Genomic DNA, 16,477 nt, shown 5'->3' with positions numbered 1-16,477 from the left:
TCACTTTGGATGAAACAGATCAGCATCCCGGGAATCCTCTGCCATCACAGGTCACAAGCTATCAGTTAATGTAAACTGAGTAAGAGCTGTGTGGATCCTGGATTGAACTCCACCCCTGTGCCCCAGACTCTGAGACGTTCAGATTTAGATCTGAGTCTGTCCGCATGGGCTTGCCTCCGCCCGCGATATACCACGCACAGAGTCTCCGTCAGAGTAACACCGCCATAGCATTATTCAAAGGGGAAGAGGGTTAAAAACAGCAGGCTTGTGCGAATTCAGCTTAATACTGACCTCACCATTCATCAAAAACCTGGGTGCACCCCTTTTATGAGAAGCCCGGGGCAAAATGAAGCAAAATGAAAAGTGATAGAATACCTTCTCTTCGCAGTGCGTCTGCCGCGGCCTCCAGCTGAGCCATTCCATCATCTATACCATCGGTTAGGTGAATTACCACCTGGGAAGGAAAAAATTCAAGTCAGGCGTCAATTGTGAAACACGGCCACATACAGTGAAATGTTTGGCCAGATTCTCAGCTAGTGTCACTTTTGCTTCGTTCCATTGCCTTCAATGGAATATACACCATAATGTTCAGAGCCGATCTTGCAATAACATACTTTCCTCAGGTGCACATGTCGTCTGAGGTCAGACTAGCTGATCCTACTGGTTCCTCCTGCCCTTCACATATGGATTTTTGGCTTGACGTGCCGGATCATGTTACTCAGATGTACATTTTCCCGTTAGTAATAGCTACAGCTCAGTAAATGGCCCAAATTGGTATTCACAAACATTAGCCGGAGTGACACTCCACAGTGTTGTGCCTTACAATATATTTTAAAATGCCACTTAAGTGCAGCAAGACAATACGGTTAAGATGCTCTAACAAGGATGCTTTGTTTATTAATTTCCCTGCATCAATTAAACTAAAATATATACAGCAATATTCCAAGTAAAGAAATAATGGGGAAAAACCCAGACATCTAGGGATCTTTGCTTTTCAGTGTCAGGAAATCTTTCATGCTCTCAGCATTTCAGTGGGGCAATTTCCTACCTGGTGTAAACTGGGAGAGCTAAGTTCACTTCTCTGGAGCTGTGCTTGTTTAAACCAGTAGAGAATCTTGCCCAATGTGTTTCTGTTTCAAAGCACGTAGAAAAACCTCTAGAATGAGAGGGGAACCCAGACTTACTTTCACGTTGTTGGCAGGAGATGTTCTAAATTTGCTCTGGTAAGAGCTCAGCGTCTGTGCTGTCAGAAAATATGGACCACGGTTGCCTATGTCTCGGAACTTCTCAAACAATTCCGGCTGGTACTCGGAAAAGTCAAAGGCTTCAACGGAGCCTCTGTTGCCTGTTTGCGCCATGATTGCCACTCGCACAGTTGGCTGCTGGTTGCCAGTACAGCTGATCCTCTGCATCTTGGTAATTCTGTTCAGAATGCTCTTTACCTTGGACGCCAATGCGCTCTGAGAACTAAATATATTTTGTCCAGCATCCGAGACATCAAACCCAAGTATCACATCCAGTTTGCATTCTGGGGAGGAAAAATGTGTAGACTCATTCAGACACAGAGTAAGTGGTGGGGGGAAGTTATTTCACTAGGAGGGTGGTGAAGCACTGGAATGGGTTATTTAGGGTGGTACTGGAATCTCCATCCTTAGAGATTTTTAAGGTCAGGCTTGACAAAGCCCTGGCTGGGATGATTTAGTTGGTGTTAGTGCTGCTTTGAGCAGGGGGTTGGACTAGATGACCTCCCAAGGTCTCTTCCAACCCTAATATTCTGTAATTCTATGATTCTTCTACGATTCTGCAATGACTGCTTCGGAACAGAGCAGCTACAGAACTCTGTTTATTTTTTTTTAAATTGAGTCACCGTTTATTCATCTGTTGAATATTATCTGAATCCTAGACTGTGAGCTCTTTGGGCAAGCGACAATCTTTGTGCTAGTTGTCCAAATGACAGTGACAAGTACAATGAGGCCCTGATCCTGATTTGGAGCCCTAGCTACTACTTATAATAATAACAATGAATAAAAAGTGGTTATATTGGGCAAAGGCCTATGTTTTTCTCAGTGTAGCTATTGTTTAGAATTTGACTTCATCTATTCAAAAACAAATAGGAAATGAATCCGCTAAGAAATAAATGTGGCCTAGATTGCATGGAGAAATACCTTGTTTTGCCTCTGTGAAAGTTTGTCCATCCTTTAATAGTGGGCAAGTGTTTTCTCCTTTCATTTGCTACAATTTGCGGCCAAAAACTGGCGTTTCATTTTATCTTTTTTGCACAGAATTACAAGTCTTGCATTATTTTAGGAGAGAATTAGTACAAAGATTTAATATGAGCTGCAAAAAGTTTAGTGGTTTAAGCAGGGCATTGGGAGCCAGGACTCCTGGGTTCTATTCACGGTTTAGTGGCCAAACACTTTTGTATCATTTGGCATGGCAGGCAGACTCTGTTAGCTCCATCTGTGCTTATCGACTTCACAGGAACTTTGTGAGCCGTAATCGATCTCTGTGAAGTGTTTTGCAATCCTTCTGTGACGTTGTGCAGTCTATATGGTTTTATAAAAACTTGATAATAAGTCAATATAATGTAACTGAGATAGTTTTAGAGAAAATACGGTAATAAGTGAATGTAAGTAACTGGGATATGCCTCATGCAAAAGGTCTCTTGTAAGGTATCATTACAAAGCTTATAATCTACTGAGTGTGATCATCTGATTTGTATAAATGTACCACTCTTGTATCTAAAACTAGAAATATAAAATGTAACTCTGAGGGCCTATTGTAATTGTGTAAAGTGTGGACCATTAATGATGGTTTGGAATCTTGATGACTCCCATTGTCTGTAGATGGCTGTATTTACCTGTGAGTCTATGTATATGTGTGTGCTGGCAAGTGAGTAATGAAGTCTTGCAGTGACATGTGATCATGTCACCTGAACTGGAATCCATCTTTAACCTGGTGCTTTTCCAGTGAGGGGGGGTGGAAACCCAGAGAGACAAAGAGTTCCCGCCTTATGCAAAAGATATATAAAGGGGGGGAAGAGAACAGAGAAAAGGAGAAGCCATCATGAAGAATCCCCTAGCTACCACCTGAGCTGCAACAAGAGCTGTACCAGGGGAAAGAATTGTGCCCAGGCCTGGAAGGTGTCCAGTCTGAGAAAAACTTACTGAAACATCTCTGAGGGTGAGATTATCTGTATTTAGTTTGATTAAGCATAGATTTGCGCATTTTATTTTATTTTGCTTGGTGACTTACTTTGTTCTGTCTGTTACTACTTTGAACCACTTAAATCTTACTGTCTGTATTTAATAAAATCACTTTTTATTCAGTAATTTACTCGGAGTATGTATTAATACCTGAGGGAGCAAACAACTGTGCATATCTCTCTATCAGTGTTATAGAGGGCGAACAATTTATGAGTTTGCCCTGCATAAGCTTTATGCAGGGTAAAACGGATTTATCTGGGTTTAGACCCCACTGGGAGTTGGGCATCTGAGTGCTAAAGACAAGCACACTTCTGTGAGCCGTTTTCAGGTAAACTTGCAGCTTTGGGACAAGTGATTCAGACCCTGGATCTGTGTCTGGAGCCAAACAGGAGTGTCTGGCTCAGCAAGACAGGGTGCTGGAGTCCTGAGCTGGCAGGGAAAACAGAAGCAGGGGTAGTCTTTGCACACCGGGTGGCAGCTCCCAAGGGGGTTTCTGTGATCCAACCCGTCACACCTTCGATGAAAGATGCAATGATAAGTGCAAAATGTTCTTATCATCTGTATCATGGGCATGTCTAACTTTTCCCCAGCAGGGACCACATCTTAACAGAGAGATCATCACGCAGTCTCAGCTCCCTTCCCAGTCCATCCACTGGAGCCCGACCAGTCTGGATCCCCTTTCCATTCATGCAAGAACCCTGCAGAAACACCAGAATCACCCTCCTTATTGCCAGCTGCTGCTGTATGCATCTTGGCACATCTGCAGCCATGCAGTGAGCTGGAAATGAGGAGGAGCCAGCATCATGTTACGTGGGCTATCTACAGAATGACCCACTAGTTGGACAGTACTTCCTTTTGTGGCTGTCTAGAGCCAAACAAAGCCCATCACGCTCTGAGGATGGACCAATGAAATAGATCCTACAATATGACAATGTGCCCTGAAAGTTCAGGGCAGACCTTGACAAAAGGGGTAAATCTCACTACTCTTCTCCCCACAATCCTTAATCCTCCAATATATATATATAGTTATACCCAGTTCTGATCTAAAGGCAAAATCCATGGTGAGGTGAGGTCAAGCTGGAATTCACTGGTATAACATGCATACCAATCTTGGGCAGTCAGTTTTGAGTTTATCATTTAGTAAGCCTTAGGTCAAGAAAACTAACTAAGTCAGTACAAAGGGGCCAGTCAGATCAGATAACACTTAATTCCACAGGGCAGCATTAGATCATTTAGTAACTATTTTGTTTGAGGTGGAGACTATCATTGTCAACACATGATCAATCAACCCTGAGTGCAGGGGACTGGACTAGATGACCTCTCAAGGTCCCTTCTAGTCCTATGATTCTGGGGGGGGGAGGGATAGCTCAGTGGTTTGAGCATTGGCCTGCTAAACCCAGGGTTGTAAGTTCAATCTTTGAGGGGGCCATTTAGGGATCTGGGGCAAAAATTTGTCTGGGGATTGGTCCTACTTTGAGCAGGGGGCTGGACTAGATGACCTCCTGAGGTCCCATCCAGCCCTCATATTCTATGATTCTATGCTAGTGTTTGTCATCTTAGAATGCCTGTTGGGATTGTTGTTTGACATATATTGCAGTACCACCACCACCCCGCCCCATGTTCTAGGTGCTCCACAGATGGATAGGATAGGAAGGTTTTTGTGCTGAAGAGCTTACCATCTAGGGAAGGGTTTATAGTCTAGGGCTGAGCCCAGTCACTAGAATTTGCAAGATCCAGGCTTAAGAAAGCATGGGAACAGGAATACAATGATGCTATTGGAGGAGTCTGTTTAAAGCAAACAAAGTGCTCCAAGAGGAGAACTATACATGGAAATAATATTTTTACAACAATGGCACTTACCTCTGGATTCACTCACTCCTGGACACAGTTGCTCTTCCATAACAGCATCAAGAGTAATCAACACTTGTTCATTCAGTTCTGACAGTTCCTGAGCCGTTGCCACTCTGAAAGCAGTAGCACTATCACTGGATAGCTTGCTCACTTCATTCAGGTCAATGTTTTTCACACCAACGGCAAACACCTTGACACCTGAGTTTGCCAGTGCTAATGCCGCTGTCTGTCCGTCATCCAAAGGTTTGCCTCCTGTCACAATAAAAGCAACTTGAGGGACCCTGTCCTCCCCCCTGCCACCAGCCTCTTTCACAAAGTGCTTTGCCTGGATGTGTCTGATGCCTTCTCCAGTATTAGCCACTCTGCCTCCTTTATAGGCTACTCTGTTGATAGCACGTAAGATCTGGTCTTTGGTGGTATAGTCCTTGAGAAAAAATTCATCAGTCACATCAGAGTTGTACTGGGCCAATCCCACTTTAATGGATTTATCATCTGAATAGAAAGCATCAATTATGGAATATACAAATTGGATAACCTGCTGGAAGTTTTCTCTCCCTAAATTGATGGAGCTGTCCAGCAAAAACACGATGTCGACTTCCTTTTTACCACCTGAAACAGTTAAAAAGAAGGTGGGTATTAAATGCTTTGTCGCACCCAGAATATTGTCTCAAACACTAGAGGAAAATAGACCATTCTTAAGTTGTCGGCAAAGGCTGCGTGCTGCACATAGAAATAATTCTGCATTTCATTTAGAAACATGTCTTGCCTTGGAAAATAAGATGAGCAGTAAGACTATGGCTGATTCAGAATGAGTGAATGAGTCAGTGAAGACCAAGCCATTCAAAAGTGAGTGGCTGCCTCCTTTTTTGGATGGCCAATCTTAAAGGAACCTGACGTTCAGTGAGCAGGTGGCTGCTGCATTTTCGGAAAATCGGGCCCCTTTAAGATGTCTCTTCTTTTGCTAGCACCCAAATTCACAAGTCACTTTTTAAAATCTTGGCCGGACTATACAAACTGACACAAACCCCAGCTCACACCTCCCTTTTTTGGGGATTCATATTAGCACCTGAGGTCCAAAATCTCTCTGCCCCTGCTCTGCACCTGTGCTGCTAGCCTGCTAAATCCATAGCAAAATCAGTTAGTCCGTGCTGGGGAAAATGTCCTAAAGCACCAATGAACTAGGAAAGCCCTCTGAAATGTGAGATTTGAAGAAACCAGCCAGCAAAGCAGGTTCTGCAGGATCTATTGAGACCACATTTTGGATGTGGCAAAATATCAACCAGAGATGACCTCTTGGGAGAAAAGAGACCATAGCGACAGGAAGGAGAAGAGAATCAATATGCTTAGGTTTGAGGCAACCATTTAGGGTGACAGATTATATGCCGAGAGTACAAAGGGCACAGTTAGGGTCATTGAAAGAGACAACGATGGTTACATGGAGAAAAGGAGTGACTGTATTTGAAAAACTTTGGAGGAGCACCCAAAGATTATGGGCTCATCAGAACCAAACATTAAGAGGTTTGTCCATCAAGATTCCAGATTAGGGTACCATTGGGTGTAATTCATTACTGGGTGCCAGTGAAAAATCAAACGAGGAAAATGCTGAGCAAGCAAATGATAAAAACAGTAATTCACACACAACATGCAAGCACCCCAGGGTGAAGCCAGTGCAGAGAACAGGATAGATTGGGGGTGGGGAAAGGCAGGGAACAGAATTCCAAATGCCAAATCTAAGTGCAAAACCTCGATTATTTTAGCAAAATGCCTAGTTCTATTTTAAGGCTAGGAGAACTCCTAAATATAGTCCTGATCTAAGGCTCTTGGAAGTCTATGGAAATCTTTACACTGACTTCAATGGACTTTGGAGCAGGTCCCATGTGAAGTAATGTCATGTTTCACTATCACTTCCATCTCATCTTTATGTTTCTTCAGCGACACGAGCAGTTTTGTGACCGCTCAGAAGAAAGGGTCCATAAAACATCATATTCATGATAGAGTCATGGAGTTTAAGGCCTGAGAGGACCCCCAGATCATCTAGTCTGACCTCCTGTGTATCATAGGCCAACACCACCACCCAGCACCCGCATACTAAACTCAATAACCGAAATGAGACCAAAGTACGACAGCCCACAGGAGGCTAGACTCTATGTGCCACAGGCAGGGAACAAGAGGGACTGAGGGGCACCAGTGCCCGAAGCCCCCGCAATGTCAGGGAAATGATTAAGTGAGACATACCCAGATAATCCTGGCAAGTGACCTGCACCCCACACGCTGCAGAGGAAGGCGGAAACCCCCCCAAAGTCACTGCCAATCTGACCTGAGGGAAAATTCCTTCCCAACCCCCTTACAGCGATCAGTTAGACCCTGAGCATGTGAGCAAGAGCCAGCCAGCCATGCCCCTAAGAGAAAGAATGCTCAGTGCCACCTCAGAGCATGGACCCACCCCACCCAAATGTTACGCTATATAACATGTTATTTATTTTTATGAGGGACATATTTCCGTCTTATTCACGTTCTAAATTCTACCATTTTCCAAGTTCTGCAAGGCCCTTTCGGCAAGTATTCTTTAGTGCAATGCAAGCAAAGGAATAAGGACTAAAATACATTAATTCTGAATGGCTTTACAAATTATGAGAATTTTATCCCATGCTGCATCCCAAAGGTTCCCCCCAGTGTATACCAACATGAATAAAAGACTGACCAGGAATTGGAATTGGAATTGGAGGAGGTGGAAGTGTAGGCTCTTGAGGTTCTTCAAATGATTTGATGAATCTCTTTTCAATGGTTGGGAGTTCTGTAAAATCTCTGATTATGAATGCAAGTCGAGGATCATTGGTAATTCTCTGCAACTGAGTGCCGTCTACATTCCTTGCTCCTACACCCAGGATTTTAACCCCAGTAGATGCAATCAAAGCAGAAGGTCTAGTCACATCATCCTGGGACCTCCCTCCAAGGAGGAGGACTAAATGCTGGGGGACCCCGTCTTCTATTCTGCTCCCTGCAGACCTAATGAAGTAATTCTTCACAACATAGTCCAGCGCGTTGCCAACGTTCAGTGGGGACCCTCCTTTTAGCCTCAGGCGGCGTATGGCTTGCAGAACAGCCTCTTTGGTCTTGTGTTGTTTTAAAAGGAACTCCTCAAATACAGTATTGCTGAATTGGGCCACACCAATTCTCACTTTGTCTGGCCCAACATCCAGCTGCTGAACAATTCTGATGATGAAATCCCGAATGTGTGCAAGACCGTCGGCCCTGACGCCGTCAGAGCTGTCGATGAGGAAGATGACGTCCTTCCTATCGCCGTCCAAATCTGCAGGAGAACAAAAACGTCAAGGAGAGAGGAAAATTGCTGACATGAAAAACCTCCTTTGCGTGAGCTTTGCTGTAAGGTTTCTGAGCAATCTCTTCCCAAGGATGACCCAACTCATGGGATCTCTGATGAAGCTCCATTCACCTGATAAATATAGCACATATGCTTTGTTTTTAAGGGGGAATGCTAAAATGTGCTATCTATTAAAGTGAAAAGCCACCCTTTAGGCATGGGAATTGGAGTTGGTTTCTTTTGGGGGGGCGGTGTTTTTTGTTTGCCTCTTTTTGGCTTTACCTGTCAGTTTAAATTTACATCCAAAATTATAAATATATATCACCCCAAATCCTACTCTCCTGCACTCTGACGTCTACTTTTTATGCAATCATTTCCTTAAATGTTCCTAACCTCATTTTGGCCCCAGATTTATGCTCATTTTAACTAGAAAACTCTTCAAAGGGCTGCAGACAAGGTAAGCAATGCAGCTTTTGCCCAGAAAACCTTAGCCTTTGATATCTCCATGAAATCGCTAATGAATCTCCATTCTCCTGACAGTGCGAATGTGCTGTATTTGTTTTTCAGGGGGAAATCATTTGTTGGCAGGGAAAAAATGGAAAGTTATTTGCACTTTTAGCAATAGCTACATTAACAGCAACACAAAGGCACTGGGTGATCAGACAATCTTACCTGGAGGGACTATTATGTCTCCCAGGAGACTTTGTATCTGGTCTGAAGTCAGCGTTCTAATAGGGGTCAGCAGCTTCTGCTCTAGGCTGGGTAGTTCCCGGAAGTTTCTCACTGAGAATATATACTCAGGGCTGAGAGAAATCTTTATCAGTTCCTCAGGATCCACATCCTTTGCGATAGTCAAAGGTGCGACTCCAGCTAGTTTGATTTGGCGGGCAGGGTCCTCTATGTCATCAGCAGACTTGCCGGAATAGAGCAGTATTAAAAACTGAGGGACACCTTCCTCTATGCGACTTCCAGAAGTTCTTGTAAAGATATTTTTCGATACATACTCCAGAGCAGCTCCTAAGTTAACTTTTTTGCCAAATTTGGCCCTTAATTTTCTCACAGCACTCAGCACTTCATCTTTGCTGGAGTGAGCATTGAGAAGAAAGTCGACCCTGGAGTCATCACTGAACTGGACCACAGCAACCCGGGTGGCATCGAAACCCACATCCAGGGAGTTCACCATCCGTTCGATCAGACCACGGATGAAATTGAACTCAGGGGTAACAGTCTGGGAGCCATCAATGAGAAACACAACATCCTTCTTGCTGCTCACTGTCAAAAGAGAAAGAGTTCAGATGATGCACGTATGCCCAAGAGTTGCATTGGTAAATGATCTAATGGGCAAAAGTTTAAGGCACCTGCAGATGTGCAATTACACATCATCATTTTCGGGGTCATCAGCAAGCAGCACCGTGCTGAAATTAGCTGTCCAATGAAATTGACGTGTAAGATTAAATAGTGTGGAAATCTAGTCTGCAGTCCTCATACACAACTCTGATTTACAACATTCGGAATCCAAGTGAGGCTAGACCCTGCAAGCCACCTTCTATCCCGCACTCTCACAATCTCACTTCGATACAGCCACTAATTAAAAAAAATAGGGATCACAATTTGTCATTTAGTGCACAGAGGGGAGCCTGTCAGCCCTCTCTCTTGGCTGTGTCAGGGAACAGACGCATTAAAGCCCCTTTGCTCCCCTGCTCAGATTGCGACTCTAGCCATGTGGGGTGGAGTAATGGTTGCTCTCCTGATCTGAGTCCTCTGAGTGAAGGCCAGGGAGGGGGCTGAGAAGGCAGGAAGTCAGAGGAACCCTGGCTCCACACCTCCCCCCTATTCACTGGCCAGACTAGCTTGCCACACACATGAGGCAGTAAACATGAGAATTATCTCTGAGCACCAGGTTCTTCTCTGGTCTTTTCCCAGAGAGGCGCAGCCCCATGCTACCCCTTACACAGGGCAGACTGCAAGAAGACCATCTAGACATTGAGAAAATGAGTTCAGTGACACCGCCCTCTCTTTTGCATCACTAGATTGCGCTACACTTGCCATCTGAGAGTTGTTTTCCCCATTGCTGTTATTCCCAAGAGGAAGGTTTGCTTCCTGATGATGAGCTTTTCCACCCGGTTTCAGGTCAGAGCAAAGTTCTGTGCCTGAATTATAAATGTCGGAAAAATCTACATGAATTTACATGAAAATGTCAGTTTCTTAACTAAATGATCTAGTTTTCTTTTGGGGAAGCGGGGGCAGAAATTGCCTGGTCACTAAGTTATTAATTAATATATCACCCCATTTATTTATTGTAGCACTATGGTCCAGAGCCTGCATTGACTTCAGTGGACTGTGTAGACATAGCAGTCTGCCTGCATGGACCACAGGGCCTATAGATGTATTTGAATGACTGGCAGGAATTACACAGATCCTTGCAAACCCGGGTACAAGCGAGAAAATAGAGGATAAATTCACAGGGAGATGAGGTTGGTTTTGGAGCCTTAATTGTGAATGCCTTGCCTTTCCCTCTTTGCGTCACAACCATAATGTTATTTAAACATCAGTTTTTTGTCTCTGAATCTTACTCGTATGAGCATTGCTCTGCAGACACAACAGCCAAAAAACACCTTCTCACCTGGACTGGGTGATGTCAATTCAAAATCCGGGATTAGCCCTTCAATTTGTTCCCTGGTGAGCTGAGTGACTCTCTCTGAGATGACCTGCTGTACAGTATACAGTTGATTGAAGTCAGGGATTGCAACAGCAAAGTCTGGAACATACGAGATGGTCTGCAGCTCAGTGATATCGGCATTTCCAATTCCAATGCCTAATGGCACCATGCCACCAGTCTTCAGGGCCACCGAGGGCCTTCTCACATCATCTCTTGATTTACCAGATGTCAGGAGAATCAATAGCTGAGGGACACCTTCAGCTATCCTGCTGCCAGTTGGGCTGGTGAACACATTCTTTAGGACATAGTCCAGGGCTGTACCTGTATTAAGAGGAGCCCCTCCCATAATGGACAGGCCCCGGATGGCACTGATCACATCTGCTTTATCAGTGTAGGCATTCAGAAGGAACTCGGGTTGTATGGTGTTGCTGTATTGCACCACGGCAACACGGACCCTGTCAGGACTGACATCCAGGCTCTCGACCACTCTTTGCACAAAGGTCCTCAGTGCAGGGAAACCACTTCTGGCACCATCTGAGCCATCAATCACAAACACCACATCCTTCTTCTCACTTTCGTCAACTGTTTCTGGAGACAATGAGGGAAGGGGAAGATAAGTCAGATTCTCGGTGTAAAGTAGACATGCTCTGTATAAAATGATTTGCAGAGAGAGGAAACGCTTGGGATCTTAGGTCATGTATCACAGATACTGATCCTGTTTCTTTATAGTTTACCTTTTCCCAGGCAGTCAAATGCTCTTGACTAGTGGACAGATGGATGGAAATCCAATGAAAACCATGTGACATCATGTGCTGGGTGATACCTACTTAGTCTGGAGGGGGCTCTATACTCTTTAGTGGAGGCATCAGCCTTCAGCAAGGGAAGACAAATGGAGTATGTAATCAGGGGGCATTTTCTCCCAAAGCGATCAAGGGTCTCTAGGGAGTGGAACACATTAGCACCAGTTGACTACTCCACATAGAGTGCCCTAGAGAGGGGTGCAAGATGGAGGAGAGACATAGGAAAAAAAACTTCCCCGGGGAGCATTCTAACCTAGAAATAAGTAATGCTGCACACACACACACACACACACACACACACACACACACACAAATTCCACAGCTGATTGGACAATGGTGAAAATATTTTTGTGACAATATTTCAACGGGCTCAAGCCAGCAAAATAAAGAAGTGAACTGAAATAAAAATGAAAAATGTTCAATCATTTTTGTGACAAAAGTAGTCGAACATTTCTAAAAGCTAAAAAAAATTGATCAGTTCTACTACCGAACAAACTCACACCAAACTTCAACACCCTGGTTCAGGCCAACCAGTAAACAGTCACTGCCTGTCAAAGACCGGATAAGGTTCATTTGGCTAGAACCTTTATGGAGGCTTCATGTTAAGTATGTTGCATTTTCCCTGTCTCCATCTGCTGGTAGGAGGCCATAATACCCATCGTCTTTGCTGGCAAAGCAGGGATGTTTCACAAAAAAAGGCATATGTGTTCACAGATGATGTCTCTATGGTACCATGCTGTTTAGAATTTTGATAATTGAATTGTTCCCCTTTTGTTATCCTTCATTCTAGTTCTGCCATTTTAATTTCCGCCGGTTATAATTGCAACTGATTCAATAGCATTTAATTTACTGGTTGATATCTGGGTGCAAAATATAAAAGCTGTTCATGTTTCATTCAAGAAGAAATTTAGAGAAATGAATCTAGGATGGCAAGCAATAGATTTATGCACTGGATTGTCGATGATGCCATGTTCCTCTTTCCCCACACCACTTTCAAGAAGAACAAAATCAGTTTGGAAGAGAAATAGAGACGACCTTGCCCTAATTTACTCTTAATCCAGCCAAGCACTTAAAGCTACTCCTACTGTAAGCTCTTCAGAGAAGAGACTGTCTATGACACCATCTTTGCACAGTGCTTAGCACAATGGGGCTGCAGTCTCTGTTGTGGCCTGCAGATTATACTGTATAATATAAATCATAAACTTCAATGAGACTGCTTGTCCTAAAGGAAAGCATGCACTGAAGTGCTTTATTGGATTAGAGCTTGAATGAAGGAAAACCAACGTAGACTACCACTTGCTACATCATTATTTTAAATCTCAACCATATTGGGCCTGAACCAAAATGTACTGAAATCAGTGGGAGACTTTCCACCAGTTTCAGTGAGCTTTGGATCAGGCCCAGGATCCATTGTTTCGTGTGTAGTTCTAATTTACAACGATCATTTTGCAACGTTTTTTTTAGTCCTCTGAAACAAATTTGATACATGTTTCAATGCTATAAAAACAAAAGAAATGGTGGCTTTCCATACCTGGTCGTTGAATTTCTATGGTTTGCAATAAGTTCACTATCTGTGGTTGTATGTCTCCAATTCTAGGAAGGGAATCAACTTTTAGAATGAACTCTGGAGCATAAACTATCCTTTCTAGTTGTGTGATATCGGCATTCTTGGCTGCGATAATAAAAACGACAACACCAATTCCTTTCAGGGTCTCTGCTGGTTGTTCCACGTTATCACTAGATCTCCCAGCAGAAAGCAGAACCAAGAACTGAGGAACGCCTTCTTCAATCCTGCTTCCAGCTCTCTTCACAAACAGATTCTTCACTGCATAATCCAGTGCAGCCCCCACGTTCAGTTGTCTCCCCGTTTTTATCTTCATTCGTTTCACTTTCTGGAGTGTTTCCTGCTTAGATGGGATTTGGTCAAAGGTGAACTCCACCTGGACGTTGTCGCTGTACTGAGCCACAGAGACTCGGATGGCATTCGGCTTTACATTGAGCTGAGAAATAATTTTGTGCACAAAGTCCCGGACAAGAGGGAACTGCCCAACTAGGTTGGATGAGCCATCAATCATGAATAAAATGTCTCGCTTACTCGCTAGAACAAATAGAAAGAAAAAGAAAACAAGATGTTAAAACCTTTTTATGGGTCATCATGGAAACTTTACTTTTAAGGAGCTGGATTTTGATATTTAAAACGATTGAGTGATTTTCATTAACTAGAGTATCTAAATGAAAGTATCTAACTAAATGAAAAGGGATACTTTACCTATCTCCCTTTGGTCACTTTTTAATTTCATTGACTTTCCAAAGCAAAGTGGAGCATCTGTTATCTATTTGTTAAATTCCTCTTAATTTTTGCATTTCCAAACTAAATAATCTTAATCTTTTTAATAGCCCCTTCTGAATGGAGCCACAATAAAAGAACTCTAGGGAAAATATTTATATATATCAGGTTAACTTTAAACCTGACACAAATATTTTTGGAGATAATATCAGAGACTTTCATTAACTTTTAACTCACTATCAGGAATAAATTCTGTCCTCCTCTACACCCGTACCAGCCCATTGATTTCAGTGGGGTTGCAACTGAGGGTCAACTCTAGCCTTTTATGTTGGGGGTTTGCTTTTTCTTTGGTTGATCTATGCTGTTCTCCACTATATTAATCTCTCCTTTTCATTTTTTGTGGGGAGCAGTAACCACTCCCTACGTGTGAGTTGGTCCATACAAACACCTATCGTAGGCACTAATGCATCCCAAGTGGTCGGGATACAAAGGCTACAGGGACAATTGGGCAGGATATTTGGTATGGTGGTCATAGACCCATTCTGATCTCCATTTCAGTGCTGATTCAGCAAAGCACTTGAGCAGTTGCTGAACTTTAAGCATGTTAGTGGTGACTTCAGTGGGTCAATGGATCTACCCACATAAAATGAAACACAGGCTTAATGCTTTGCTTGATCAGGGCCTTGGACAAGTAAGAAGTTGTGCATCATTCAAAGTAAACAATCAAAAGAAACAAGACCAACTTAATACAGTCAACATGAAGAAAGGTAGATATTACCTGAAGGGGTAAGTGGAACTTCTTCCACACCTCCTCTAACATATGTTGTTAAAGGACTAATTAACTCCTGTGGTAAAGCTCCCAGAGAACTGAAATCATCCATAAAATACACCAGTCTTGGATTAAATGCCATCTGCTCAAGTTCTGCCTTATCGGCATCTCTAACTCCAACACAAAACGTCAGCACTCCAGCCCGAGCTAATGCATTGGACGCTTGTTTGAATGCATCAGCAGACTGCCCTGCTACAAGCAGGACCAGGACCTTTGAAACTTGTTCATCTATTCTGCTCCCACCAGCTTCAGTGAAGTGATTCGTAAGGACAAAGTCTAGTGCCAAGCCAGTATTCAGCACTGATCCCCCTTTAGGGAACAATTGCCTCAGGCGAGTAATGATATCTGCCTTGTTTGGGAATGTGTTTAAAAAGAATTCAGTTGTAGGAGTATCACTAAACTGTACTAGGCCAACGCGTACATTGTCATTTCCAACATCAAGGCCGTTAACTAGGCTCACAACAAAGTCGCGTACAAATGGGAAGTAGGCATTTCCAACGTTGAGTGATCCATCCAAAAGAAAGATGATATCCCTTTTGTTTTGAACTGCAGTGGAGCACAGAAAATAACGTGAGACATCATAGAAAACATACCAGTATTTGTCATGTGTGCATACAGTATACACCGTACACACATGTATACCTTGTGGGAGAGAGAAAGTGAAGGGAAGAGAGAGTTTCCAAGAGAGTAACAGCAAGAACATTATGTGACGTTTTTGGATGTTTTGGTTTTGGCTTGGGCTGCAAACAGTATTTGAATGGCTCGTATTTAGAAATGGAGCCTCGTCCTTGTCTGCTGTGTAGAAAATGTATATTATTACTAATGACAATCAGAATGGTTGCATACTCTGTAGCTACTCTGGGTCAGAACCTCAGCTGGTGTAAACTGGTTTCATTGACTTTAATAGAGAAACACTAATGTACATCAGAGAAGAATCTGACTCTCTGCAGCTAGTCTCCATTACACTGGGGTGAGTGAGATTATATTTAATGAAAACTTTGGGCCTCCTATTATAGAAAATATGAGTTTGGTAATATGTAAAATACACTGTGATCTGAATCATGGCCAAATATAGTGAAACCAGTACCAGAGACCATCCTTATGAGACAATCTCCCATTCCGAGCGACTGCCCCCAAAGCATAGTGAGCCAGATTCTGCTCTTAGTGTAAATCTGAGGTAACTCCGTGGGCTCTAGTAGAGTTACTCCAGATTTGCCCTGGCGTAGCAGAGAGCATAATATGGCCCCTGGAGTACAACTTTCAGTAGAAGAGCACCTGTCTTAAGTAACTGGTTTTGGATGGTATTTTGAGTGGCCACCTTAAATATCTTTCGCTGTATGTTGTGTTTTTAAGTAGGTGTTTCTCCTGGCTATATTGGGGTGACTCTGTAAGGTGCCTGTGTATCTCCACCCTCCCTAGCTCCAGAATGGCAGATTTGCATTTTGCCAACAGTGACGGACAGGAACTTCCCTCTTTGGGGACGTACTGCTTGATCCTGCACTCCTTGCTTAGGTCCAGATTCT

The 16,477-nt window shown here is 43.4% G+C and overlaps 1 protein-coding gene across 12 annotated transcripts in view; it reads right to left on the bottom strand.

Moving 5' to 3' along the window:
• Window positions 1–16,477, bottom strand: part of COL6A3 (collagen type VI alpha 3 chain) — a 110,211-nt gene that overhangs the window by 53,440 nt on the left and 40,294 nt on the right. For 10 of the 12 annotated variants that reach the window (XM_054043315.1, XM_054043317.1, XM_054043314.1 and 7 more), the window contains 8 exons: window positions 14,904–15,500; window positions 13,370–13,936; window positions 11,003–11,626; window positions 9,052–9,651; window positions 7,759–8,367; window positions 5,067–5,666; window positions 1,185–1,528; window positions 376–454 (listed from right to left, as the gene is read on the bottom strand). In XM_054043315.1, the coding sequence (XP_053899290.1) occupies window positions 376–454; window positions 1,185–1,528; window positions 5,067–5,666; window positions 7,759–8,367; window positions 9,052–9,651; window positions 11,003–11,626; window positions 13,370–13,936; window positions 14,904–15,500 (4,020 nt within the window). The remainder of the gene's footprint in view (window positions 1–375; window positions 455–1,184; window positions 1,529–5,066; window positions 5,667–7,758; window positions 8,368–9,051; window positions 9,652–11,002; window positions 11,627–13,369; window positions 13,937–14,903; window positions 15,501–16,477) is intronic. The other 2 variants (XM_054043320.1, XM_054043323.1) reach the window with 1 other exon arrangement.

This window comes from Malaclemys terrapin, chromosome 11 (genome assembly GCF_027887155.1).
Source record: "Malaclemys terrapin pileata isolate rMalTer1 chromosome 11, rMalTer1.hap1, whole genome shotgun sequence".
In the NCBI taxonomy this organism is placed as follows: domain Eukaryota; kingdom Metazoa; phylum Chordata; order Testudines; family Emydidae; genus Malaclemys; species Malaclemys terrapin.
This window is presented reverse-complemented; position numbering and strand designations above follow the sequence as displayed.